Below are 27902 nucleotides of genomic sequence, written 5' to 3'. Positions count from 1 at the left end.
CAAATAGTTTGTCATAGCTGTTGGGGTGGGGGTGGTATCAGTTCAATCTGTGCCTGAAGGTTTGCTTACTCGGAGGAACCCGGAAGTGCTCGCTCAGATATCTGGGGATACACTACTATTTACGATGTCACTGCACGCTCTCTGATGGTGTAAGTATTGCTCTGCTGAAGCCACTGACATCAGTTACCATGTGAATTATCCTGGAAATGATGAGGAAGAGACCATAGAATACACCTGGTATCTATCTTCATTGATCTTACATAGACCTCCCATATTCTCTTATTGTCCTTCTCCTCAAGCCTCAGATAGTAGGAATTAAGGTAATTTTGGTGAACCAAAGAGAAGTCTGAAAATTGTTGTTGCTTTTCAAAGTTCCCTGTACAGGCAAAGCACTGGATCCCATGCTGAGTCACATAAAACACAATCAAACATTCACATATTTAAAAAAAAAAAAAAACAATAAAAATAATAATTATAATAATTATAATAGTGGTTTACAAGAACCTACTTGAGCCAAAATATCAGCTGAAAGTATCTACGCCTCAAGAAATGGCGCACACATAGTGTTGCCCTTATGAAAAGGCCAGAGTCTGACAAACTTTGCATAGGAGTTAGGCTGAGCCTCTCCTATTCAACATTTTTCTTTCAAAATGACTTTTTCCGAGAAGTCGGCTTCAGTAAGTCATGCCTTGGGCTTTCTTCCTGAGTAATCTGGATGTCACCAGTGCAGTCTTTTAACCTTTACAGGCTGTTTCCCTCTTAGCTTCTGTTCAAAGTTTGCTCCTCCCGCCATCCACTGGAGTTCTTCCCAAACTTGTATACCAGCCTTCTCCCGTCAACCCTTTCCAGAATTTCCCGCTTGTAGTAATACCTGTATGTTTAAAAAAAAAACAAAAAACGTCAACATTAAGGTGATTGGCCATCTGACACCCAATCAAAGTGACTTCCATCAGAGACAGTTCTTTTCAAGCATTCTTGGTGGTTTTCCCCAAGGCCAATTCCCCTTAAGGGGCAAGGGAGGGACGACTAGCAGTCAAATCCAAGGAAAAGTCAGAAAACGTTCATTTCCTGCAGACTACAAATAGCCTAAGATGCTTAAGAGACATAGAGGGGCATAATTGAACGAAAACGTCTATCTCCATAGGCGTTTATCTCCGAGAACGAGTCCGTGAAGGGGCGGACCGAACCATATTTTCGAAAAAAATAGACGTCCATGTTTTATTCAACAATTTGTGAGCTGGGCGTTTTTGTTTTTCAGCGATAATGGAAAATGAAAGCGCCCAGCTCAAAAATGAATAAATGCAAGGCATTTGTTCGTGGGAGGGGCCAGGAGTCGTAGTGCACTGGTCCCCCTCACATGCCAGGACACCAACCGGGCACCCTAGGGGGCACTTTTACAAAAACAAAAAAAAAGGTAAAAGAGCTCCCAGGTGCATAGCACCCTTCCCTTGTGTGTTGAGCCCCCCCAAATCCCCCTCAAAACCCACTGCCCACAAGTCTACACCATTACTATAGCCCTAAGGGGTGAAGGGGGGCACCTACATGTGGGTACAGTGGGTTTGGAGGGGTTGGACGACTAAGCATTAAGCAGCACAATTGGAACAGGTAGGGGGGGATGGGCCTGGGTCCACCTGCCTGAAGTCCACTGCACCCCCTAACAACTGCTCCAGGGACCTGCATACTGCTGCCAGGGAGGTGGGTATGACATTTGAGGGTGAAAATAAAAAGTTGTGAAACATCATTTTTTGTGGTGGGAGGGGGTTAGTGACCACTGGGGGAGTCAGGGGAGGTCATCCCTGATTCCCTCTGGTGGTAATCTGGTCATTTAGGGCACTTTTTGGGGCCTTATTCATGAAAAAACAGGGTCCAGGAAAAGTGCCCTAAATTCTAGCTACAAACGCATACTTTTTTTCCATTATCGGCGAAAGGCACCCATCTCTCCTCATCCGATAACCACGCCCCAGTTCCACCTTCGTCACACCTCCGACACGCCCCCGTCAACTTTGTACGCTTCTGCGATGGAGTGAAGTTGGAAACGTCCAAAATCGGCTTTCCATTATACCGATTTATTCGTTTTTGGGAGATAAACGCCTATCTACCGATTTAGGTCGCAATATAGGCATTTTTGTCCTTCAATTATAAGCTGGATAGAGACCCTTTTATTAAACCAATCCCCTGGATTCTATATATGGTGCACAGAAATGTGTGTACAAATGTGAGCACACACTTTAATTTAATAATCAACCAATTAGTGCCAAAAATTGGGCGCTAACAATTATTGGCACTAATTGGCAATAAATCACAATTTCTGTGTGCATCTTGTTAGGCATATTCTATAAAGATGTGCACGTGAAGGGGGGCGTGACCATGGGAGGGGCATGAGTCGTGGGTGTTCCAATGATTTGCAGGCACTGATTTGCATATTTACAGAATATGACTGATTCGCGCCTAATTTAGGCACAAGGATTTACACCAGGTTTCAGTTGATGTAAACCCCTACACCTAAAACTTAGCCATGGATCCTGCCACTAAGCACTATTCTATAAAATATCTACATTTGTGCACCTTAACTACCATCAGTGGTGTGCAAGCTTTTACACCAGCTTTTGTCAGGCTTAAATGCATGCACCTAAAGTTAGGTATGAAATGAATGATAAACTAGTATTCTATAAAGGTCGTTCTGTGCCGAGTGCCCTTTATAGAATACTTAGTGTGGGTCATCCTGCTGCCTATCTTTGGGTACCATTTATTGAATTTCCCCCATTATGCCCCATTACTTCACGTACTTAAGTTGTAAGCACTTTTGGAATTTGAATACTTAACGCAATTGTCTAGAGCTGTGAATATCCAGAGGAGCAATAACAATATAGTTATTGTTATCTGCCTTGAAGCAGCAGGAACTGTATATAAAACACTGAGTATATAAAAAACTGTATATAAAACATTGAGTCTTCCTGCAGTACATCTATCACAAAACTGTATGTAGTAAGTGAGCTGTTATATGTTGACATAAAGAAACAGATTGGCTGATATTCAGCCTCGGTGGTTGAAATTTTTTTAAACACCAGCTACCATGGCTGAAATAAATCCAGATATTCAGCACCAGTCTCTGGATAGTTTCTGGCACTTTTGCTGTCCTTTCTTTATCCGGATAGTTATCTGGTTAGCGGACTCCTGTCCAAGCCCCACTCTTACACCACCTCAGCTCCATCTGGATAGTGCTGAGGATGTCTGTGAAAATACTTAGCAGCAATATGCTGACTATCCAAAGACAGTCTCAGACAGCACAAATGTATGTATAATTCCTGAAGATATCTGGTTATTTGCATTTGAATGCTGGTCCCTCAGTCTTTAGCTCACTCACCTCATTGCTCGGCTGAGCTTCTCATAGGTCATGCTGCTGTTCTTTTTCCTCTGTCCCCACAGCTGAGCCACGGCCTCAGACTTGAGGAACCTAAAGACACCCTCACTCCGGTCTTCCCACTTCATGAGCCCCTCATTCAGCTCTGGATGTATGAGAATGTCCCGGATGAACTCCCATAGGTGGGTGCCTCTTGCAGCTGAAACCAAAAAGAGCCAAGGTTTTCAGAAACTGTCTGAAGATTTCCACAAAAAGTCTGCTGTAGACTGACGTACAAGAGTAAATAACTTTATGGAATCTTGAAAAGCAAAAGTGATGTCATAGTTAAGTATGATATGCCTGACTGTGACATCATTGTCTGTTTCTGAGGATTCTATTAAAAAGCAAAATGGGGAAGCTCATTATTTCTTTCAAAACATTTTCACTGCCTGTGAGGTCATGAGGGACAAAACATCTGTCCAGGTCTGGGGGTATGGGAGAATCCTGATAGGGGTATTTCTATTTGGATTCATTCATGTGCATGCCAGACTGGTTTGGGGGGAGAAAGAGGTAAGCAGAGCAATTGCCCAAAGTCTCAGCATCAAGTGAAGACAGAGCTTCAGGGTGTCTGGCACTGGCTGGACCTATTCTTCAGTTTCTACCATGAGCACCTCTGCATCTAACTCTAGCTCTGTCCACATAGATGATCCTAGCAAACAGGCACCATTAGTAGAATTTCCAATTGTTGTTGGTCTCCTCTTGTCTGCTAACATCACCTGGTACAGAGAGAGATGGTTGAATTGGAGCAAACCTGAAACCCATGTGCAGCAATGTCATTGTAAAGGCTTTGGGGTCGATATTCAGTGCTAGTTAATTGGGTAACAGTCTATGCTCCTACCCAGTTAACTAGAGCCGGCTATGTCCCCACAGGATACTCAGTGGCACGTGGCCGGATAGTGCCACTGAATATCCTATCTGTCTGCTGCGACACTATCCAGATAGTGTTGAGGTTGTCTAGAGGCAGAGTCGGGGCAGAGCTGGGAATTACCTAGGCACCACCGATATCCAATGGTAGTATCTGGATATCTATTCAGCTAACTTTAGGCAGTCCTTAGTCAATCGGGCAGCTATCAGGGTACCATCGCTGAACATCGGTGATACCAGGGTAACTTCCGACAGAACACAGAGTAGCTGAATATTCAGTGCCAGTTCTCGGATATGGGCCAGCATTCAAAGAAATGGCTTTATAATGCTTCCTTTATTTTCTCTACTGCCCCTATTCTCATGTCTGCACATGAAGCTTACCGAGAGGCTTGTAAATGGAACTGTAAACAAGAATGGGAGCCCTGGCAACAACATTGTCTCTCTCAAGTCTGAATCTGCCAAGTCAACCATATATATAAAGAGAGAGAGCCAGGAACAGCATATAATACAGCACCTTGTTGGTAGGGGAAGCCAAACAAACCAACCTTTGGCCATGCCCAAACCTCTGTAATTGCTGATGCCGTGTTGTGTTTTCAGCATTGCCATGTGCCCCTGCAAAGTTCTGCATGTCTGAGCTGTAGAAAATAACTTGGTCCCAATGATGGACTTACAGTGCTTGCTTTTCTTGGTCTCCTGGCACTCTCTGGTGTCCTTGTTGAACTTCCTGGGTCTTCCCCTTCGCCGTTTCCCATGCTTCAAGTCACTTGTTTCATTTATCAATCTGTTTGCTGAGAGAAACAGAAAAGACCAATTACTTCCACTCTTCTTCCACCTGTATTGACTCACATATGGTTTTCCTGATTGTAGCATACTCCTTTTCTTTATTTGGACATTTTCAAGTATGTTTATAAGATACATTATTTCTGGACAGCATGCAGATATCAAGGCTACCACCATCCAAGCATGATCTGGTGGTAGAGGGATGGGAGTAGAGGATTGTCATAAAACTGTTGTATTGAAGAACTGTGCAGAGGCCAAGAATATTGAGACTAAAGTGTCAACACCCCATAGGGAACGTAAAGGATAGAATTACCAATTTACCCACTTCCAGGAGGGAGACTTTTAGGCTAGTCCTGATTTTCAGCTTACATTCACCAAGCAGTGTGGTATTTGCTCTAGCATACCAAGGGTGGGGCGGTGGGGGCGGCCTACCCCAGGTACCAAGCAGGGTGCGGCTCTTGGCTCTGCCAGTCTCCTGCCCCCTCTGACATCAACTTTCTGTTCTGGGGCAGGGGACCAACACAGACTACAGCTGCATGCTTGCTTGGCACACCCCTTTGCTCAGAGGAAATAGGTGCTCCGCCCCAAAGTGGCAACTAAGGTAGGTACACCATTGGGTATTTGTAGTTCTTAGTTCTATCCACTGAAATTAGTGCTGCATGTGTTATAACATATCAGGATGGGGGGGTCAGAAGTGCAGGACTTAAGGAGATGGGATGACTTTCCTATGAGGAAAGGCTAAAGCGGCTGGGGCTCTTCAGCTTGGAGAAAAGGCGGCTGAGGTGTGATATGATAGAGATATAAAATAATGAGTGGAGTGGAAAAGATAGATATGGAGTGTCTGTTTATGCTTTCCAAAAATACTAGGACAAGGGGGCATGCGATGAAGCTGGAGTGCAGTAAGTTTAAAACAAATAAGAGAAAAAAATTTTTTTACTCAGCGCGTAATTCGACGCCGGAGAATGTGGTTAAGGCGGTTAGCTTAGCAGAGTTTAAGAAAGGTTTAGACGGCTTCCTGAAGGAAAAGGCCATAGAATGTTATTAAATGGACGTAGGGAAAAATCCACTATTCCTGGGACAAGCAGTCCAAAATGCTTTGCTCCGTGGATCTTGTCGGGTGATTGTGACCTGGATTGGCCACTGTCGGAGACAGGGAGCTGGTCTAGATGGACCTTTGGTCTGACCCAGTGTGGCGATGCTTATGTCTTATGTCTTATGACTAGTCTACAATCTTTCTCCTGGAACAGGCTAATTTGGCACCTTAGCATTTGTGAATTAGCATCTGAGGTGCTACACCAGCAGCCAGATTGGTCCTGGAGAAAATTGGAATCCTTGTAGGCTGTGACAGTTCTTACAGACCAATATAAAAAGATATTTTAGGGCATGAGCTGTACAGGTCAAATAGATCTGTTCTTAAGAGACCAGGAAGGAGCTTGTACACTTATTGATTCATTGTAACATCTTACTCATGTTGGTTCAATAAGAGCTATCACAACATTTATTTAGATTTTGCTCACATCTTTTTCAGTAGTAGCTCAAGGTGAGTTCCATTCAGGTACTCTGGATATTTCTCTGTCCCAGGAGGGCTCACAATCTAATGTTGTACCTGAAGCAATGGAGGGTTAAGTGACTTGCCCAAGATCACAAGATGCAGCTGTGGGATTTGAACCAGAAACCTCTGGATTGCAAGACCAGTGCTCTAACCACTAGGCCACTCCTCCACTCAGCAACATTCCATGTAGAATCTCAAATAGTAGCAACATTCCAGAATCTCAAAAAGTGGCAACATTCCATATATTTATGTATTTAGATTTTGCTCACACCTTTTTCAGTAGTAGCTCAAGGTGAGTTACATTCAGGTACTCTGGATATTTCTCTGTCCCAGGAGGGCTCACAGTCTAAGTTTGTACCTGAGGCATAGTGACTCTAAAGCCAAAATCAAAGCAAAGTCAAGTAAAGCTGGTTTTTTTTCTGCCCTTTTTGGATAAGTCCCCTGAATACATCAAATCAGAGTATGTCTTACAAAGTCACCACATGGAGGGCCAAAACGTGAATCTTCATCTGAACTGTACTAACGTTTGAAAACTCTTTTCCTAAGGGATAGTTTGACAATATGAACAAATCATTACAGTTGTGCTCACATGCCTTTACTACTACTACTACTATTAAACATTTCTATAGCGCTACTAGACTTACGCAGCGCTGTACAAATTAACATGAAAAGACAGTCCCTGCTCAACAGAGCTTACAATCTAAATTGGACAGACGAACAGATAGTTAGGGGTGTGGAAATTGCAGTGGTAGTGGTGATAAGTGAGGGTGTTGAGTAAGAGAGTCATGGTTAGGAGTAAAATGGCCTTTAGTAAAATGGCCTCCATTCCCTGTTTATATTTAGACGGTCAAATTGTCATTTTGGTGTTATACAACATGGCTCTTGGGTACGTCTAGATCTTCTCTCTGACGTTTCTTGAATGACTTCCATTACTCACCATTGGGAAGGGTAAACTTGGTGTCCGCAGAATCTAGTTCCCCATCACTCCCACTAGACAACAGAGAATTGGGGCTATGGGCTTTCATCCCTGTAAAGCAGGCATACAAATTTGTTATTAGTTTTCTGCATTTTAAATTAGGAAAATTAAAAAAAAAACCAACAGCAATAGTTACGCTTGGTGAACTGAAGATATATCATAGATCTGAGTTATTGCTGACCTGCATCCTTAAAGCATTTGATAGAATCTTAAATTCAAGTTCACCACATCTGCCACTAATGACACCTGACTAGGACTCGACTCTTTACTTCCCAAAGAAGGGAACTAATTGCCCCTAGTCACACTGCTTCAGCCATTACTTCAGCTGCCCAGGTATGTTTTTGAAGGGTAGTATTTCATGGAAGCATTAGTATAATGGTCTGTTTTGTGAACCACTGTCAATCTAAAGCCCATGCCTGGTTTTCATTAGTTCGCTTTGCAAATCATCCTGAAGTCAACCGTCATCTTTTCCTAAACACAAACCCCACAACACATTACATTACAAGTTTTAGAAAGCTTTACAACATGTCATGTTTGATCTGTACCCCAGGAATGAAAATAATAGAATATAGCCAGGAAAGTTGTTTTCGGCTAAGTCACAGAGGCCCAGGGAGGTAAAGTGATTTCAGAGTATCCATAGTGGAGGACCGTCTTGAACTCTTTTCCCAGACCCGTTCTCAGACTACACAAGGGGCAGCAAGAAAAATAGTGATATTTACTTAAACTGGAGACTTCGGAGCTGGCTGGAGACATGGTAGAATCATATCCATCTGACAGGTATGGAGACAAGGAGAACGCTGGATCCTCAGTGGAATTTTCCCCGTTTGTGTTCAGATCTACAGATGAAATAAAAAGAATGGAATGTTCAATTTCCTCTTCTGTCTGATTAGTGGTTATGCTCATTGGCATCCGTGCAATTAGAAACTTGGATCTCTCTGAACTAACCCAGTTTAATTTTGTTTAATGCTGATGCCAGGCTAGTCAGACAAAAGCATCCCCGTGTTCTTCATACTTGTAGTGGAGCTACTGCTGGAAGATGGGAGGAGGCCAGTGGCGTAGGAAGGGGGGGCGGTCCGCCCCGGGTGCACGCCGCTGGGGGGTGTCGGCTCTGCGCTGGTGCACTGCCCTCTCTGCCCCGGAACAGGTTACTTCCTGTTCCGGGACAGAGAGAGCAGTGCACCAGCGCGGAGCTGACACACCCCAGCAATGTGCAGTCGGGGCGGATCGGCCCTCCCGCCCGTCCCTCGCCGCAGGTATGCGCTCTGGGGGGGAGGTATGCGCTCCGGGGGGGGGGGTGCGCAGCGGCGACCCGCCCCGGGTGTCAGCTCCCCCCGCTACGGCTCTGGAGGAGGCCATCTTTCAGTACTATTTTTTTCATGTTCGTTGTCTTTCTTATTCCACATCGTTTCCTGATCCTAACCTGTATGCCCTCTTTCTTAAGCAGTCACAGCTATATCCTATATAATAATTCTCACCTCCAACAGGATGTGCTTGGGACCGTGCCTGCTGGAAGTGGTCTGCTAGGCAGGCACGCACTGACCTCAGTGACATCAGTGACAGACAATTTGGCAAAGCAAAACAATCTGAGTGCTGGCCATTAGGACACAGGGTTGATAGGAGAGTTTTAAAAGACTGAAGGAACCGAAAGTGTTAAATGGGGGGAGGGGGGGAGTTCTGAACGACTGAAAGACATGAACATTGGGAAAGGAAAACAATCTGAATGCTGGCCATTAGGACACAGGGTAGATAGGAGAGTTTTAAAAGACTGAAGGAAACGAAAGTGTTAAACTGGAGAAGGGGGGGGGGGGAGGGAGTTGTGAATGACTGAAAGACATGCAAATTTGGGACAGAAAAACAATCTCAGTGCTGGCCATTAGCACACAGGGTACATAGGAGAGTTTTAAAAGACTGAAGGAACCAAAAGTGTTCGGGGGGGGGGGGGGGGGGGGGAGTTCTGAGTGAATGGTAGATAGGACACTTTTTTAAAAAAATGAAGGACATGAAAGTATTACATCTTGGGGGAGGGGTGAGGAGGAAAGCGGTGGGGTATCCGGATACTGGGCGTTAGGGCCACGGGGGTACATAGACTTTTGAAAGCCTTAAGGAACCCAAAGTGTGGGAAGGAGGAGGAAAAGGAGGGGAGGGAATGGGGTGAGGGGCATTAGGAACAGGGGAGGGGGCCCTGTCACACACTCTCATTCTCACACACACACTGTCACACAGACAGTCTCACTCTGTCACACACCCGCACATTCACTCTGGCTCTCTCTCTCAAACATACACACTCCCAGGAAAACCTTGCTAGCGCCCGTTTCATTCGTTCCAGAAACGGGCCTTTTTTACTAGTGTTCTCATATTGCTATGTCAATCTCAGACACCAAGATAGTATACCCTGGTGAAGGATGTCTATTATAGTATAAAGTATCAATGTTAGATTTCTTGGATTTTAGAAAAGTAACATAACCACTCTATAGATCTAACAAGATCTCAGTCGTGCAACTCGATCGATCAGATTCATGCCATCAAGAATTAAGCACTAACATTGTCATTGATCTTTTTCTGTATTGATAGGGATATGGGATAGGAGGTAGTGTTCTATTATGGATTAAAAACTGGTTAAAGGATAGAAAACAGAGAGTAGGGTTAAATGGTCAGTATTCTCAATGAAGAAGGGTAGATAGTGGGGTTCCGCAGGGGTCTGTGTTGGGACCGCTGCTTTTTAACATATTTATAAATGATCTAGATATGGGAATAACTAGTGAGGTAATTCAATTTGCCGACGACACAAAGTTATTCACAGTTGTTAAATCGCAAAAGGATTGTGAAAAATTGCAAGATGACCTTATGAGACTGAGAGACTGGGCATCCAAATGGCAACATTTAATGTGAGCAAGTGCAAAGTGATGCATGTGGAAAAGAGGAACCCAAACTATGGCTACGTGATGGAAGGTTCCGCGTTAGGAGTCACCAACCAGGAAAAGGATCTAGGAGTCATTGTTGATGATACTTTGAAACCCTGTGCTTAGTGTGATGTGGCGACAAAGAAAGCGACTAGAAATGTTAGGTATTATTAGGAAAGGAATGGAAAAACGAGTGGGTTATAATGCTTTTGTATCGCTCCATGGTTCAACCACACCTTGAATACTGTGTGCAATTCTGGTCACCGCATCTCAGAAAAGATATAGTGGAATTAGAAAAGGTACAGAGAAGGGCAATGAAAACGATAAAGAGAATGGGATGACTTCCCTATGAGGAAAGGCTAAAACGGCTTGGGCTCTTCAGCTAGGAAAAAATACAGCTGAGGGGAGATATGATAGAGGTCTATACAATAATGAGTGGAGTGGAATGGGTAGATGTGAATCACTTGTTTACTCTTTCCAAAAATACCAGGACTAGGGGGCACGCAAAGTAGTAAATTTAAAACGAATCGGAGAAAATATTTCTTCACTCAATATGTAATTAAACTCTGGCATTCGTTGCCAGAGGATGTAGTTAGCTTAGTGGGGTTTAAAAACAGGTTTGGATAACTTCCTAAAAGAAAAGTCCATAAGCCATTATTAAAATGGACTTGGGAAAATCCACTGCTTATTTTTAGGATAAGCAACATAAAATGTATTGTACTGTTTTGGGATCTTGCCAGGTACTTGTGACCTGGATTGACCATTGTTGGAAAAAGGATGCTGGGCTTGATGGACCTTCAGTCTGTCCCAGTATGGAAATACTTATGTACTGATGATTCTATGTTAGTTGCTACTTGTAATCCCAAAATAAATCTTTAATTATTTATAAAGAGTAAAGCACTTATCTTTGTTGGCTCAGGGGTATATAGTCCGATGTGACTCATGCTTCGCAAACTGCTTTATCAAGGACAAACCCTCTCCCATTTAGCCAGACACATCTTGCCGACATGTATTACTCCACCCAGAGTCATGTCGGACTATGTACCCCTGAGCCTACAAAGATAAGTGCTTTATAAATAATTAAAGATTTGGTGTGGGGGGGGGGGGGAATTACAAGTAGCAACTAACATAAAATCAATATAAAAAAAGACCAATGACAATGTTAGTGCTTAATTCTTGATGGTATGAATCTGATTCATCGAGTTGCACGACTGAGGTCTTCTTAAACCTATAAAGTGGTTCTGTTTCTTTTCTAAAATCCAACAAATCTAACAGTGGTGGATAGTACTTTGTTGGAATTAAATACTTTTTTTCCCCTCAAGATTGAGTCTATTGTGGTCTAAAGGGCACATTCTGTGCAGTTTGGATGAGAGAGCTGCCGAAATGGAACAGAATTGACCAATCAGAGTACAGGATCACAGTGACTTTCCATTTCCTTGCAGTAACATAAAGAGCAATGAAGGTTTGCATAGCTTAATTTACCTGAATTGCTGCCATAGGCATCATAAGCCAGATTATTCTGTTGCTGATGAGAGGGATCCTCTGTAGGAATTATGTCATACTCATAGATCCAGGACAATTCGTCTGGGATGGAGACTGGTACAGAGCAAGAGATGGTGTTGGATTATTTAGCAGCCGATACAATAAAAATATATCAATGAAAAATAAGCTATATAGAATGTATTGATGAATAAAAGAGGTGTGTATGCTTCCATATTGATTCTGCAAATGAATATAAGCAGGAAATAGCTACAACTTTATATTGGCTGGATGAGTCTTTTTATTCCATTATGTTATTATTATGTAGTTATAAGATGCTTTCGAGCAGCTACCTATTCTGGATAAGGCAAAGTGTGGAAAATGATTTTCCCTTTCGAACAGGACCAGGTTTGCTCTATCCTGATGTCGGCTTTCAACAGAAGAGGCAGTGGCGTAGCGGGGGCGGCTGCCACCCGGGGCGGATCGCCGCTGCACCCCCCCCCCGGGTGCAGACCAACACGACACCCCCCCCCCCCACCGGCGTGGACCCCCCCACCAGCATAGCGCCAACCCCGACACGGTCCCCACCTGCTGACGAGCTCCATCCATCTACAGCGCTGCTGTAAAGAAGAAATCGCTTCGTCGGCCCTTCCCTCGCTCACTGTGTCCCGCCTTTGAGGAAATAGGAAGTTACATCAGAGGGCGGGACACAGTGAGTGAGGGAAGGGCCGACGAAGCGATTTCTTCTTTACAGCAGCGCTGCAGATGGATGGAGCTCGTAGGCAGGTGGGGAATGTGTCAGGGGGGAGGCGCTGCGCCGGGGGGGGTGGACGGATGCACCCCCCACCCGTTGACACCCGGGGCGGACCGCCCCCACCGCCCCGCCCTTGCTACGCCACTGAGAAGAGGTCTTAGCAGTGAACAGTATAACACAACCAGCTACAGTAATCTCATCACTCTGCTCCATTCCAATAGCCTTACAGTTCAGATGGCCATCGAAAGTCCTGACATGAATGCATAGACAGTGCAGTTGTCGTGCTATGTGAATTTCTACTGTTTGATTCGGTGTGGACACAACTGAATCTATAGCACCTGCATGAGTGCACATGTAAAGTGCAGTTCTACAACTGGACACCCTCCATTCACACCCCTCTTACACACTTGATTGTACGAGAACACCAGCCCTTTTACAACTAAGTGTATATTTACATACATAAGTGGTAGTAAAGATGTCATTATTCAATAGGATGTCATCATGTGGCATTGGGGTAGGGCTGCTGAGAGGAGGGGACAGAGGGGGCAAGATTCCCTGGGCCCACCCTCCCAGGTGGGGCCCAGTGCCAGTAAGGTTTTGAGGGAGCAGAAGCTTCTTCCTGCCTGCTTCTGGGTTTGTCACTCTCCTGCTCCTGTGTGCCTGGACCCGGATGATTAGGTTAACACGATAACCCGGGTCCCAGCACAAAGGAGCAGGAGACAACAGACCGAGGGAGGAGCAGACACAGGAAGGTAAGGGGCGGGGTGGAGGCAGGGACCCGAGTGTGGAGGGCGGCCCGAGTGTGTTGGGGGGGGGGGGAGCACAGTGCAGCAGCAGGCCAGCTGTGTCTCTCAGTGGCCCTGCATTTGGTTGGCTAAAAGGAGGTGCCCACTTATAAAATTGGCTCCTTAAAGTGGCCAATTTTGATTTCCCATGCCCATTCTCTGCTTCCGTCTGTTGTACGACTTTGTGAACAATGGACACCAGGACTACCAAGTTATTCAATAGATGGAGGCAGGTGGTCACTCTGAGCTAGCACAGTCCTGAACATTTTTAGTGAGCATCTTTTAAATGTATCTCCATGTTTTTGGGTCAATTACTTGTGCTTCATGCCTACAAAGGTTAGTGTTAATTTAAAATGACTTCCACCCCTGCCACCAGTGAAGTACTTACAGGCACTAAGCTCGCTGTAGCCGCTAAGTTCATGGAGCTGACCAAACATTTTTTCACCAAGGGGTCCAAACATGGCTACCAGATCCTCACGGCTGCAACGACACAACATATTCCCGTCCATGTTACAGCAGGAGAAGTCGATATTGTTGGCATCATATTTATTCTTCTCCACATAATAGCTGATCCATTCCAGAACCTGCTGTTTGGACCATAAGTTAGGCAATTCACGGGACCAGTGGGCCTTGTCTGATGAAAGAATAGGTACATGTTTAGTATCAATGTTTGTGTATGCTACAAAAGTTATTGCCATGTGACACAAATGTATAAATCACGCGGGAGTGTCCTAAAGAGGATCCTAGTCTCACTGGTGAAAGATCCAGGAACACAACAGTCAGTATGAGGGTTGAAACAGTCTAAAACCTAGAATAATATTTTGTATATCTTTATTTTAGCATAGAATCTCTAGTGGCCTCCAGAGCTAGGCATTTCATATTAGTGTATTAGGGGATTAATGAGCACTCACTTGGTCAAGGGATATGCCAGAGAGCTTAGTATTGGGTTACATATGGAATTTGTAAGTGCCAGAGAGGAGGATAACACCTGGAATTAGGACTGGATTTATCTCTGGCAAGCTTCTAGGCACAGATGCAAGAGCGAGGGGGTCGCCTATAAAGCTGTGCCATTGGAAAAAGGGTAGATCCCTTCCAAAGATGCATTGCAATTAATGATCAATAGGCACAACCTCCTCCTTCCTCTGGATGGCCCTCTTTCACCTTAACTCTTTCCCCTTAAAGGTGCACAGCAGTGGCGTTCCGAGGGGCGCTGACACCAGGGGCTGATTGCCGATGCGCCCCACCCCCCGGGTGCAGCGCACCCCCCGGCGAAGGGACACCCCCCACCCCAGTGAAAGAACCCCCCCCGGGTGCACGCCGCTGGGGGGGTGCCACGCGCTGGTCAGTGTCGTTGGTTTCCATGCTCCCTCTGCCCCGGAACAGGTTACTTCCTGTTCCGGGGCAGAGGGAGCATGGAAACCAACGACGCTGACCGGCAAGCAGCACCCCCCCAGCGGCGTGCACCCGGGGCGGACCGCCCCCACCCCCTTGGTACGCCACTGGTGCACAGCAACCTCCAGATATAGGGTACTTTTAGACAACTACCTACTCTGGCTAATGGGAAACCCAGCCCTGCTGGAATGGCCAGCACTATATCCTACATTATACATGCTTGGAACAGTGGGAGGAACAAGGCTGAAAGGCTGAGTAAAAAATATGAGGGGAGCTGGTGGTGATTTAAGTATAGGAAATCTATAAGCTCATCTACCCAAAATGGCAGAGAACCAAAGAGGAAGATAACTGGGCAGACTGGGTGAACCAATCAGAGCCGCCAAGAGGGGGGGGGGGGCAGGGGAGGCAAAATTCCCCTGGTCCAGACTCCAAGGGGGCGAGGGGGCTAGTGCTGGCAAGCTTCTTCTTGTTCCCTGCTTCCAGGTCCGTCCTCCCCTGCTCCTGCTTGCCGCCCAGGACCCGGATGATTGCATTAGCTCGATATCGCATTAATGGAATCATCTGGGTCCTGACTTCCAGCACAGACAGGAGCAGGAGAGGACAGACTGTGGGAACAGGCACGCATGAAGCAGTTTGCCAGCACCGGGCCTGGGCTCCTCCCCCTTGGAGGCAAAAACAAAAAGGTGCGGGAGCAGAGGTGCAAGGGGGGAGGGGCAGTGTGAGTGGCTTGGCAGTGCAGGGCCCCCCTTGAAGGCAAAGACAAAAAGGTGAGGGAGCAGCAGTGCAAGTGGGGGGGGGGGGGGGGGGCGGCGCATGTGGGGGGGGGTGTCTTGTGGCGTTCCGGTTCTGCCCCAGGCCCAGTCATGGTCATGTCTCTCGGCAGCCCTTCAACCAATTGCTCCTTATCTATTCTCATCTCCTACGTTCCTAAGTTCTGCTCTGCTTTCTGGAGACCTTCTACTTCTGACAGACAGGAGGCGGGTCAGAAGCAGACAGTAGGCGGGTCAGCAGAGGGTTACTATTGTGATGTCATCTGTTATGCAAAGCACAGTGGAAGCCATCTATATGAATAAGAACATGACTGCACATTTTCAATACTCCAGCGACGCGTTATTCAGCAATTATATAAGCAGCTTATATTTGCTATATTTACTCTTCTAACAATAGAAGATATAGTCTCTGATAATAATTTTGTAAGTGCTGTTGCTTCCTTATTTCTGGCGTGCTTCATATTAAGTCACAAAAATATACAACCCTGTTACTGTTCTCGAGCCAGGCATTGGGCTGTAGGGGATGTTTGGAAAAAAAAACTCAACTCTGCATTCTAGCTACAAAAAGCTAGTTCTAATCTAAGCAATGTGATTCTTGATTTTCATGCGATAAGACTAGAGATTGTGATACACTTCTTACAGACACCTGTGTCTCTAAAGTTTTTTTTTATAAGTTTAGCTTGCATAGGTATTCAGTATCTTAATCACCTAAGCTGATCTGCCATAACTGGGAAAGAGAAAATGCTTTACCAGAGCACTGAAGGACAAAATTATCAAATGATTCCATGTGGGCAGACAGTCAGTGTATATAAGAGCTTGTTGCTCCCTGCTTTTTGTGGCAAAATTCTACCTTCAGTTCCACACACTGAGCAAAGCTATGGCTTAACCCATCCACATGACACAGCAGCAGGGCATAACCTTACTCCTCAGACAGACACTTCCTTGGGAAGCACTGCTGGTCACGGCCAAAGTAATATCTTCCAAACAGCCTTTTAAACACATTAAGATGCCTCTAAAGAGCAACGTAAGTTTGGAGTTGTTAAGGGGAACTACATTCTCTGGCCTTCACTTCACCTTTCTCAGTTTATATTTCTTTTTGAAATATAAAAATATAGAGATGAGGCAAACTGCTAGATGCCCCTCCCAACACACCAAGACACAGCTCTAATTCAGTGATCTCACTGCTACATGTACACATACATAAGAACATAAGAATAGTCATACTGGGTCAGACCAATGGTCCATCTAGCCCAGCATCCTATTTCCAACTGTGGCCAATCCATGTCACAAATACCTGGCAGAAACCCAATTAGTAGCAACATTCCATGCTACCAATCCCAGGGCAAGCAGTGGCTTCCCCGTGTCTGGCTCCATAGCAGACTATGGACTTTTCCTCCAGGAGCTTGTGCAAACCTTTTTAAACCCAGTACACTAAGCATTGTTACGTCCTCCTGCAACGAGTTCCAGAGCTTAACTGTTCATTGAGTGAAAAATGTTTCCTCCTATTTGTTGTAAAAGTATTTCCATGTAACTTCATTGAGTGTCCTCTGGTCTTTGTACTTTTTGAAAGAGTGAAAAATCAATTCATTTCTACCCGTTCTAAACCACTCTGGATTTTGTAGACCTCAATCATATCTCCCCTCGCCCGTCTGTTGTCCAAACTGAAGAGCCATAAACTCTTTAGCCTGTCCTTATATGAGAAGAGTTCCATCCCCTTTATCCTTTTGGTCACTCTTCTTTGAACCAATGGTTTAGGATTAAGAGAGGTTTAGGAAACTTACTGGTGTCTACAAAGTAACGAGTACTGCATTCAATTCTTTAGTGGCGTTCCTAGGGCAGCTGACACCCGGGGCGGATCGCTGATGCGCCCCCCCCCCCCCCCCCCCCCGGCGAAACAACACCTTCTCCCTCCCCCCAGCGAAATGACACCGCCCCAGGGCAGAGGGAGCACGGAACGAGCGGTGCCGACAAGTACGTGGCACCCCCCCCAGCGTAGTACACCCAGGGCAGACCACACCCACCGCCCCCCCCTAGGAACGCCACTGCAATTCTGTCACCGTGTCTCAAAAAAGATACAGCGTAATTACAAAAGGTTCAAAGAAGAGGTTACTTCCTGTTCCGGGGTAGAGGGAGCATGGAACGAGCGACGCTGACAGGCGCGCAGCACCCCCCCTCCCCCAGCAGGTAAAAATGCACCTGGGGGGGGTGTCACTTCGCCGGGGGGGGGGGCGGTGTCATTTAGCTGGGGGGAGAAGATGTTGTTTCACCGGGGGGGGGGGGCGCATCAGCGATCCGCCCTGGGTGTCAGCCGCCCTAGGAACGCCACTACAGAATTGAATGCAGTACTCAAGTTACTTTGTAGACACCAGTAAGTTTCCTAAACCTCTCTTAATCCTAAACCGTTGGTCTCCCAAATATTATATTGAGCTAATTGAAGACCTTTCAAACGCTTCTTAATATTATTCTCCACTAGGAATGTGCACAGGGCAAACATTGTAGTTTTCATTTTTAGTTTATTTGGGTTTTTTCCTTGACTTCTAGACTTTTAATTTGTGCCATTTTAATAACAAACGCACATCAATTTAACATGTATTAATTCATGGGTTAATACAAGTTAAATCAATATTACATGCACTATATTTTTAAGGCATGCTGAAGAACACACATCCTTAAGATGCTCATCTCCCTGATTTCCATATTTTTTCTAATTTCACTTACTACAGTTTACCAGCAGTAATTCTAGACACTGCAAAACTGAAGCTCTCCATTAGTGACTAATATAAATACTACAGCATTGGAAATACAGTGACCCAGTCAACTGGAAAGTTGTCCAAGTTTCATACAAGCAAAGATAAAGGGAAGCTCTTTGGGGGCATGTGGGAGTTAATTGTTTTACAGATGTCATTCTTGCAATAAGCCTTAGAAGTAATTATGTTGACAGCTAAAAGTGCAATGTCAAATGATAAGCAGCAAGGTCAATGTTATTTTAAAGTAATGCAAAATATCCATTATGGTATAGATTATATAGTTTATTTCTCTTTCAGCTTTTCACAACATGCAATACAATTTGCTTAAACATGTCTCAACATGTCTTATATATAGCCATCTCAGGAATGCAGGGCTGTGCACACGGGAAAGGAGATGGCACATGGTGGCAGCTTTTTGCAAAGCATCCCAGAGGCTCAAGCTCAAATCCCAGATCCAGTCCTACTGGTGGAGTAGGAAGCACTGCAAGGGCAGGGATCACAGCTGCCCCCCTCCTCCTTCCCCACCACTATTTTCCTCTTAGAGGGTGAATCCTTTAGAGGTGTGTGTGTGCAGCCCAAAACATTTTCATTTCATTATCATTTCCTGTATCGTTTATGGGAATTTTCATTTTGTTTGAGGGCTTTTAAAAAAAGTTTTCATTACAAGGGCAGAGTTGTTAAGAGCGCATATACTTACGAAAAAGCAAACACTCTCAACAGAGAGCACACTAATAAAGACACATGAGAAAACCTGATTTTTTTCCCCCTTGTTTCAGGGAGAGCAAAAAAACAACAGGAAATGACATCGCTAGGAATCCTACAATGAAACACCTGCTGTTGCGGGTACACCAGGCTCTGATCTGTGGCTCCCCATCCAAAAACTGTGGCTGCAGTACCTGAGTTTAGGAGAACTTACAAAACAGGGGAGAGGAGATGGGGAGGCATTAGGGCACTCTGGAACATAATAGTGCTTCTCAAGCCAATCCCGGAATATCACCTAGCAAGCTTGGTTTTCAGGATATGCATAATGAATATGCATGAGATAGATTTGCATGCACTACCGCCAATGTGGTTCATATTTAGAAGGCATAGGCAAGATTGCCGTATGCCTAGAGTGCCTAAAAACTGGGATATCCCCTGCTGTTCTCTGATTTCTGGGAGGGGGAAGAGTGACATACCCCATTCTGGCTTTTGCCTGTGGGTGTACTGGCCTTAAATATAGCCCTACCTCTACTGCATGCAAATCTAATGTACATTCGTTGTGGGTATCCTGAAAACTTGACTGGCCAGGCGTACTGAAGGACTGGCTTGAGAAACAAGGATGAAAGGAGTAGTGGAAGAATCAAAGTAAATTCCATCACCTCCTATAAATTCCCCTCCTCTCCCTCCCACACACACCAAAAAATAAGGACAATAACTCTTTCTTGCAGTCCCACCTTCTATCCACAACCCCACTATCTACCCTTGGGCAGTGGACTCCTGCCTCATTCTTACCTACTGTTTCAGCTGCCATCTCAGATGCTAGGAAGGACAGTAGGCTGTCTCCCTCACTGGGGGGCTGGAGAGCTGCCAGAGCCGGTTCAGGCTGGTACACGGCATTCCAGTAGTTGGTGAAGATGTTGCTGATCTCACAGGCTCCTGCCATCTGGCTGTGAACAAGATTTTTCAGGTCAGAATGATTCACTTGGACTGCAGATGATCACAGCAAGCTCCAGCACGCCAGTCAAGGTTCAAACTCAGTCCTTTTCAGGACATCCAGATTCAAAAAGTGGTTGCCTAAGTCTACGGAAAATAATTTTTACAGGTCCTCTTAATATTGTCTAGAATTTTTTTTTTAATTACATTTGTACCCCACACTTTTTCCCACTCATGGTAGGCAATGGAGGGTTAAGTGACTTGCCCAGAGTCACAAAGAGCTGCCTGGGCCAGGAATCAAACTCAGTTCCTCAGGACCAAAGTCCACCACCCTAACCACTAGGCCACTCCTCCACTGTTGCTACTATTTGAGATTCTACATGGAATGTTGCTATTCCACTAGCAACATTCCATGTAGAAGTCGGCCCTTGCAGATCACCAGTGTGGCTGCGCAGGCTTCTGCGTACGTGCAGGACGTCAGACTCACAGAAACAGAAGCCTGCGCAGCCTTCTACATGAAATGTTGCTAGTGGAATAGCAACATTCCATGTAGAATCTCCAATAGTAGCAACATTCCATGTAGAATCTCCAATAGTATCTATTTTATTTTTGTTACATTTGTACCCCGCGCTTTCCCACTCATGGCAGGCTCAATGCGGCTTACATGGGGCAATGGAGGGTTAAGTGACTTGCCCAGAGTCACAAGGAGCTGCCTGTGCCTGAAGTGGGAATGGAACTCAGTTGCTCAGGACCAAAGTCCACCACCCTAACCACTAGGCCACTCCTCCACTGTTGCTACTATTTGAGATTCTACATGGAATGTTGCTATTCCACTAGCAACATTCCATGTAGAAGTCGGCCCTTGCAGATCACCAATGTGGCCGCGCAGGCTTCTGCGAGTCTGACATTCCACGTACGTGCAGGACGTCAGACTCACAGAAACAGAAGCCTGCGCCCTTCTACATGGAATGTTGCTAGTGGAATAGCAACATTCCATGTAGAATCTCCAATAGTATCTATTTTATTTTTGTTACATTTGTACCCTGCGCTTTCCCACTCATGGCAGGCTCAATGCGGCTTACATGGGGCAATGGAGGGTTAAGTGACTTGCCCAGAGTCACAAGGAGCTGTCTGTGCCTGAAGTGGGAATCAAACTCAGTTCCTCAAGACCAAAGTCCACCACCCTAACCACTAGGCCACTCCTCCACTATAGCAATAAAACAAAATAAAACACGGAAAAGAAAATCTTATTTTCTTTTCCATGTTTTATTTCTATTGATTACCTTTAAAAGTGGACTAACACAGCTACCCCATTTTTTTGGATAATAGCTTTCCTGGTAGGACTCAGTTACCAGCTTTCTCATCCTTACGTTAAAGAGGATCAAAGGTAAAATTTAGGGTGATAGTTATTAAAGTGCATTACGGCCCTTTCACACTTATAAGAGAGCAACAGTGTGTGTTATATTAACAACCAATGTTAATATTAAGTACCACAGGACAGTTAGAAAAAGATACAAAATATGTGAATGCATGTAAAACAGTACATTGCTATGTAAATCGATAGAAATCAAACAAAATAAAACATGGAAAAGAAAATAAGCTGATACCTTTTTTTATTGGACATAACTTAATGCATTTCTTGATTAGCTTTCGAAGGTTGCCCTTCTTCCTCAGATCGGAAATAAGCAAATGTGGTAGCAGATAGTATATACAAGTGAAACATCCAAGCATTACTTTGACAGTCTGACAGAGTGGGAGGGTGGGGGTCTGCATGGGGACATCAAAGCATTTCATTGATATTCTAACAGGATGGGTGTGGATAGGTGAGGGGAGGGTGATCAACAGAGAAATACAGCTTTATGGTTTATAATGGGCTAGGAACCCCAGATCCTTGTTAAGTCCTGTTAGAATATCAATAAAAAAGGTATCATCTTATTTTCTTTTCCATGTTTTATTTTGTTTGATTTCTATTCATAACCTTAAGAGTGGACTAACACGGCTACCACACTCCTCTACTATGTAAATCGAACATGGCTTGCGGTGACCATCACAAGGTATATTATTCCTTAGAAAATACTACCAGCAAAAAGATGGCAATGGCCCTCCCAACTTATCCACCTTGAATGCTACCTCTTCCCCCACCCCATCCTCATAGCCCCCCCCCCCAGCCTACCTTTCAAACCCCAAGGAGTGTATCAGGGTCAGGGCAGGAGTGATCTCAAGTCATTTCTGTCTCTTTGGAAGCCTAGCTCAAAATGGCTCCGGCAACCCCTGGAAGTGTAAAAGACCCTTGCACAGCAGCTTGACCCCCTAACAGTTACGCCAGAAGACCATCTACTAGGGGTTACTGGTGCTATTTGAATCCAGCACTAAAAAAGGGCACAAGCAACTGGGGATGCTCCTGCCCTAACCCTGACACAACCCCTCCCCCCCCTCCAGGTTTTGAAAGGCAGGTCTGAGGTGGGAGAAGAGGTATTTAGAGGGATCAAACTTGGAGAGCCATTGGAGGATGGCTTTGGTGGGGGGGGGGGGGGAGGAAATACTTCCTGATGCACTCCAAATGGAAAGATAACTGCTACTTGTGAGGTTAATCCCATACAGCCTTATTCTTGTGCCACGGGAGTGCCTAACCTGTGATAGTGAAATACCACAAGTTAGTAATTCCTGCAGGAAATTAATCCATTAGTGCCTGATGTTCCCATATGGGAACAAATAATTTGTTCCCATATGGCTTATTATGGGAACACTGGGCACTAATTTTTATTTATTTATTTGCTGCATTTGTATCCCACATTTTCCCACCTATTTGCAGGCTCAATGTGGCTTACATTATATAGCAACAGCATCACCATTAACAGAGCAAGAGGTTCAGCATATTGTTACAATTAATGCACAAGAATAAAAGGTAGGTAGGGTAAATACGCACCTTAATAATCCCCCCCCCCCCCAATTAGGATGTAGGTTGCATATAATTTAGTAATATTAGAATTGCTCATACAACATAGTTCTGTATGACAAATTTATCAGTACATAGAAGGAGTGGCCTAGTGGTGGTGGACTTTGGTCCTGGGGAACTGGGTTCAATTCCCACTGCAAGCACAGGCAGCTCCTTGTGACTGTGGGCAAGTCACTTAACCCTCCATTGCCCCAGGTACAAATAAGTACCTGTATATAATATGTAAGCCGCATTGAACCTGCTATGAGTGGGAAAGCACGGGGCACAAATGTAAGAAAAATAAATATTGGAGATTCTAGATGGAATGTTGCTACTATTTGACATTCTACATGGAATGTTGCTACTATTGGAGATTCTACATGGAATGTTGCTATTCCACTAGCATCATTCCATGTAGAAGCCTGCCCTTGCAGATCAGCAATGCGGCCGCGCAGGCTTCTGTTTCTGTGAGTCTGACGTCCTGCATGCACGTGCAGGACGTCAGACTCACAGAAACAGAAGCTTGCGCGGCCGCGTTGCTGATCTGCAAGGGCAGGCTTCTACATGGAACATTGCTAGTGGAGGAGTGGCCTAGTGGTTAGGGTGGTGGACTTTGGTCCTGAGGAACTGAGTTCAATTCCCACTTCAGGCACAGGCAGCTCCTTGTGACTCTGGGCAAGTCACTTAACCCTCCATTGCCCCAAGTACAAATAAGTACCTGTATATAATATGCAAGCCGCATTGAACCTGCTATGAGTGGGAAAGTGCGGGTACAAATGTAATAAAAAAAAAAAAAAAAATTCAGCTGGTTGCAAGGTCCTTACGCAACCTGCCCAATGTAATACAGGCTTCGTTCCCTTTCAAAGTGAACAGCTGGTGCTGGACCGCTCTCCAAGGTTCTGGGCTGCAAGCAAATACTTTTTTAATATTAAGGGAAGCATTTAGCCGCCTTTCCCCCCAAAGCAAAGCGCTTTGCATAGAAGTGAAACCTGTCCAGTTGTGTCTAAATTCAGAGATCCTGACATAATTATATGCGGATGTCGTGGGAAATGAAATTTAGCGCTGGTCACGTTCACCAGTTAATACGTCCTAGAAGTCAGATTAAGCGCCGTTTCTTTCAAGGGAAAATAATGTCAGATAGAACATCTTGAGCAGTGACATAGATGAAAGCGTTTTTTTTTTGTTGTGCATCCACAGAAACGCAGCGCATTATGCTTGGGCTCCTTTGGATTATTTTTAATGTGATTAAAAATAAATGCAACAACAGCAAAAAAAACCAAAACAAAAACCGTTCACTATCAAAACAGCCTGGGGGATACCACAGATACAAATCAAAGTCAGGTATACACATAAAAGTAGCACATATGAGTTTATCTTGTTGGGCAGACTGGATGGACCGTACAGGTCTTTCTCTGCCGTCATCTACTATGTTTGTTATTTAACACATCTATACCCCACATTTTCCCACTTAGTTGCAGGCTCAATGTGGCTTACACAATGTCGAAAAATCAAAATGCAAATAGACAATATAATAGCAATCTTGTAAGTAACTTGAATATAAAGCAACAGATGCAGTAAAAAAGTACAGTAATGGTCCATGAATTTTGCTATACGCTACTATGTAACAGTAGAAAGGTCAACGTGCTAAGCAGTTAATACAACCTAAGAGATAGCTAACAGCCTCCCTGTATAAAACGTGGAAACAAAGATGTGAAAAGTACCCCTGTGCTTGGTACCAGGTAATGAGTCCCGTTGTCTTTGCCTACCACCACCGTCATATTCCGTTTTCCTCCGTATGGTCCTGGAGAAAACTGACTCCTTTGTAGGTTGCGACAGTTATATTTTTAGGATCCCAAGTTGTTGCGATTTTAACACACACTTTTCTTGGCCAATTGGTTTTCATGGTGATTTGCCATATGGGGAAACATCGGGTGTCCTCCAAGATTCGATCAAGCCACAAACAATAATCCAACTTCTGCTACACCCAGGTTACTCAAGAACCGCTTGGTGTTAGGCGCTGCCTAGAGAGATTTATACTGGCGCATTCTCCAGGCTGTTCAGATAGAGAGAGAGAGAGAGAGAGAGAGAGAGAGAGAGAGAGAGAGAGAGAGAGAGAGTGTGTGTGTGGGTGTGGGTGTGGGTGTGTGTGTGTGGGGGGGGGGGGCAATCACATTAAATAATAATCCAGAAGAGCGTGCGTGTGTGTGCGCGTGCAAGTTCCCCGCCTTATAGGCAAAACAACCCCGATCGGCAACCAAACACACAGAACATCTGCTTTCTTCTTTACCCAAACCAAATTTCTCAAAAGTTTGCAAGGGAAAACAAATCAGGAAATATGCCGCGTGTGTTTGTTTTTTAAAGGATACCAAACAATACCCAAATCATCTATTGTCAAACAAATTGTAGTCATAAAACAGGTAAAACAATTTCCAGATATCAACAAGGCATCAAAGAACTATTTATCCCAGAATACGTTGTTGGTTTTGTTTTGGGGTTTTTTTGAGACGGCGGAAGGGGGGGAACGAAACGAACGTATGTGTTACTTTACTTTTACTGGGTGGTATAACGTGTGTTGATCTTTATCGCCTCCGTTAAAAGTATTGATCACAAGATTCCCTGGGAACGATCAGGCTGCCTTTCATCAATATTTCACCTATGAACGACGTCCCACACACAGCATCCCTTTCTGTTCCGGCAGGTTGTCTACGGCTAAGCCTTTATCCATGGGCTATCAACCTTTTTCTGAACATCGCACGTTGCCTTGGTTGGGAAGCGCGTTAAAACCCATAAGGTATCTGCATGGACAACGAGCGATTTCCCTATTCCTCATCCAAAGAAAAAGCACTCCGTTGCACACCGGTCTTTTTTGTGCGATCAAATCTGAGCCATGCTGTGGTAGTAACACAATTCATTATCAACCACTTTTAACCAAGAAAACTCCATATGTGAAAATTGGGTTTACACGGCAGTTTAAAAAAAAAAAAGCGCGCTGATCTATTTTGGGCGCCTAACCAGCTTTAAGACAATTCCGTGAGGTGTACGGTTTACGTACCTTTGGATATCCAGCAGAACAAAATCCCCCAGAGATAATCCACAGAGTTAAGGTATAAATAAGTCTGGTGTGTCTCTGCCTGCTCCTTGCAGAGATGGAGAGCAGTCGGGTGCTGGGTCAACTCCTGCTCACCTGGTTATGAAGTAAAGCTTGCTGTGAGCTCCTCCCCTGCTGCACTCCCTTATATAGGTTTCTTTTTCGGTAACTTGACCTGTCTGGAGCTCCCATCTGGGAAGGGAAATTCCTCCCTGCCTCAACCAAGCTCCAAGCCCACATTATTTGCATAAACTCTGCTATTAAGTCCGAACCTCCCAGCTCTTGCCGGGAAATGAGGACCTGCCTGTTTAATTATTGTTAGACTCCTGCCAAAATGTAACCAGCATTATACAACAATTTCTGTCACCTTGGTTATTTCAGTTGGAGTTTTATTTTCAGCCTCTGTTAATCCGTTTCCTATCTCTTCCCAGCTCACTTTCTCTCTTCTTTTTGTAGGTAAAGAAAACAGAGAAAAGAAAATAAGTTATCTTTTTTTATTGGGCTGACTTAATCCATTTTTAATTCCTTTTGTGCACGTTTTTTCTCTCTCTGTTTTACTATACCGTTCTCTTTCTGTTTTTCCATGCTTTCTGTCTCTTTTATTTCTAGGTGATTTGCTCAGTCCCTTTCCAGGTCTTTTATTTTCTCAAGTTCTCCCTGGGTTGCTGTTTCTCCTTTCCACCTCTCCCCTCCCCCCCAGCTGAAAGGTATAAGTATCCAAGGAAGCTCTGGAGAAGCCCAGAGAATCTATAGGGCCGGAAAGTAATGGCAGAGCCAGAGAGTAGAGGGCACAGAAGCAGAGGCAAAAAGCCAAAACAGCACATGGAGTCTCCAGAATAGATTGCTTCTCAACTTCACTTTATTAATCAGACCCGACACTGTCCCTGTTTCGGCAATAAATGCCTGCACCTCAGGGGTCTGTGAATGATGTTTGATCCCAAGGAGAATAAAGCAATTATACTAAAAACTTAACTGACAGGGGGATGATCAGAAGCAAACACCGGTACTAGAGGCTGTTAGTGCCATACTAGCGCCGGCATTTGCTACCGCCCCATGATCAGAGCCTTCGAGCGCGTGAAACAATGCGCTCGAGGGCTCTGAACGCAACTAGCATGCAAATGCATGCAAAACAGGGCTAAACATATTCATCCCCAATGATCAGCGGCCAGCGCGCCAAAGATTGGGTCGCTGGCTGTGGCAAACCCTACGCCAGCTCCGAGCTGGCGTTAGGGTTTGCAGACCATTGGGGAGGAATGGTGAGCCCTGTCCAGCATACATTTGCTTGCTAGCAGGCCCCCATTCCCCCCAATAAAGCAAACCCAAAGACCCCCCAAACGACAGGGGACTGGAGGTCTGGCGGTCCCCCCCAACGATCCCCCCCACAGGATCAGGGAGGTCTGGAGATCCCTGGTGGGCAGTTGCCAGTGGCTGGTCTGGGTCAGGGCAGAGAAACTTTTCTTGTCACAACCTGGCCCCTGCTGGGAGGGCAGTGCATCAGGGCAAGGGTTTAAAGCCCCCAGAGTGCTTTGGGCAGCCATGTCACTGACAGGGCAGCACAGCATTTGAACCCTCACCCACCCACCCATCCACCCTTAACTCAGTATTAGGGTTATGCTTTTGCTATAGCTTTAGGAGTGACTGGAGTACTCAAGCCTGGGCAAAAAGGTACTGCTGGCATTAATTTGGACATGTGATGCAGTGGAAACAATTACACCAGGATTGGACCCCTTGCTGGAGGATGGGGCATCCAGGGGTAATGCCCATGAGTGCCAAACAGCTTTGTGGGCTGGAGGAACTTCTCTAAAATATTAAGAGTATTGGGTACAATACTAATATGATCTGCTA

At 45.1% G+C, this 27902-nt stretch overlaps 1 protein-coding gene across 1 annotated transcript; it reads right to left on the bottom strand.

The window, feature by feature from the left end:
- Nucleotides 1-23: 23 nt before the first annotated feature.
- LOC115481826 (ETS-related transcription factor Elf-3-like) lies at nt 24-26164 on the bottom strand. The gene is made up of 9 exons (XM_030221237.1): nt 26022-26164; nt 19894-20048; nt 13879-14124; nt 11955-12068; nt 8292-8408; nt 7534-7623; nt 4936-5052; nt 3365-3560; nt 24-871 (listed from the first exon to the last, which is right to left on the bottom strand). Exons 2-9 carry the CDS (start codon nt 20042-20044, stop codon nt 760-762), a joined length of 1143 nt encoding a protein of 380 aa, XP_030077097.1. The 5' UTR covers nt 20045-20048; nt 26022-26164; the 3' UTR covers nt 24-759.
- Between the last annotated feature and the right edge of the window lie 1738 nt (nt 26165-27902).

The sequence above is a fragment of the Microcaecilia unicolor genome, chromosome 12 (genome assembly GCF_901765095.1).
Source record: "Microcaecilia unicolor chromosome 12, aMicUni1.1, whole genome shotgun sequence".
Taxonomy (NCBI): Eukaryota; Metazoa; Chordata; class Amphibia; order Gymnophiona; family Siphonopidae; genus Microcaecilia; species Microcaecilia unicolor.
The sequence above is the reverse complement of the archived record's forward strand: the minus strand, read 5'-3'. Positions and strand labels throughout refer to the sequence as shown.

What these genes read in the sequence shown, in the direction of transcription:
- LOC115481826 (XM_030221237.1), bottom strand. Translation starts at nt 20,044, where the DNA reads ATGGCAGGAGCCTGTGAGATCAGCAACATCTTCACCAACTACTGGAAT. An exon ending in CTACAGCGAGCTTAGTGCCT is followed by an intron (nt 12,069 to 13,878) that starts GTAAGTACTTCA and finishes GCTCTGTACCAG; the next exon opens with TCTCCATCCCAGACGAATTG. An exon ending in AAGCTCAGCCGAGCAATGAG is followed by an intron (nt 872 to 3,364) that starts GTGAGTGAGCTA and finishes TTAAACATACAG; the next exon opens with GTATTACTACAAGCGGGAAA.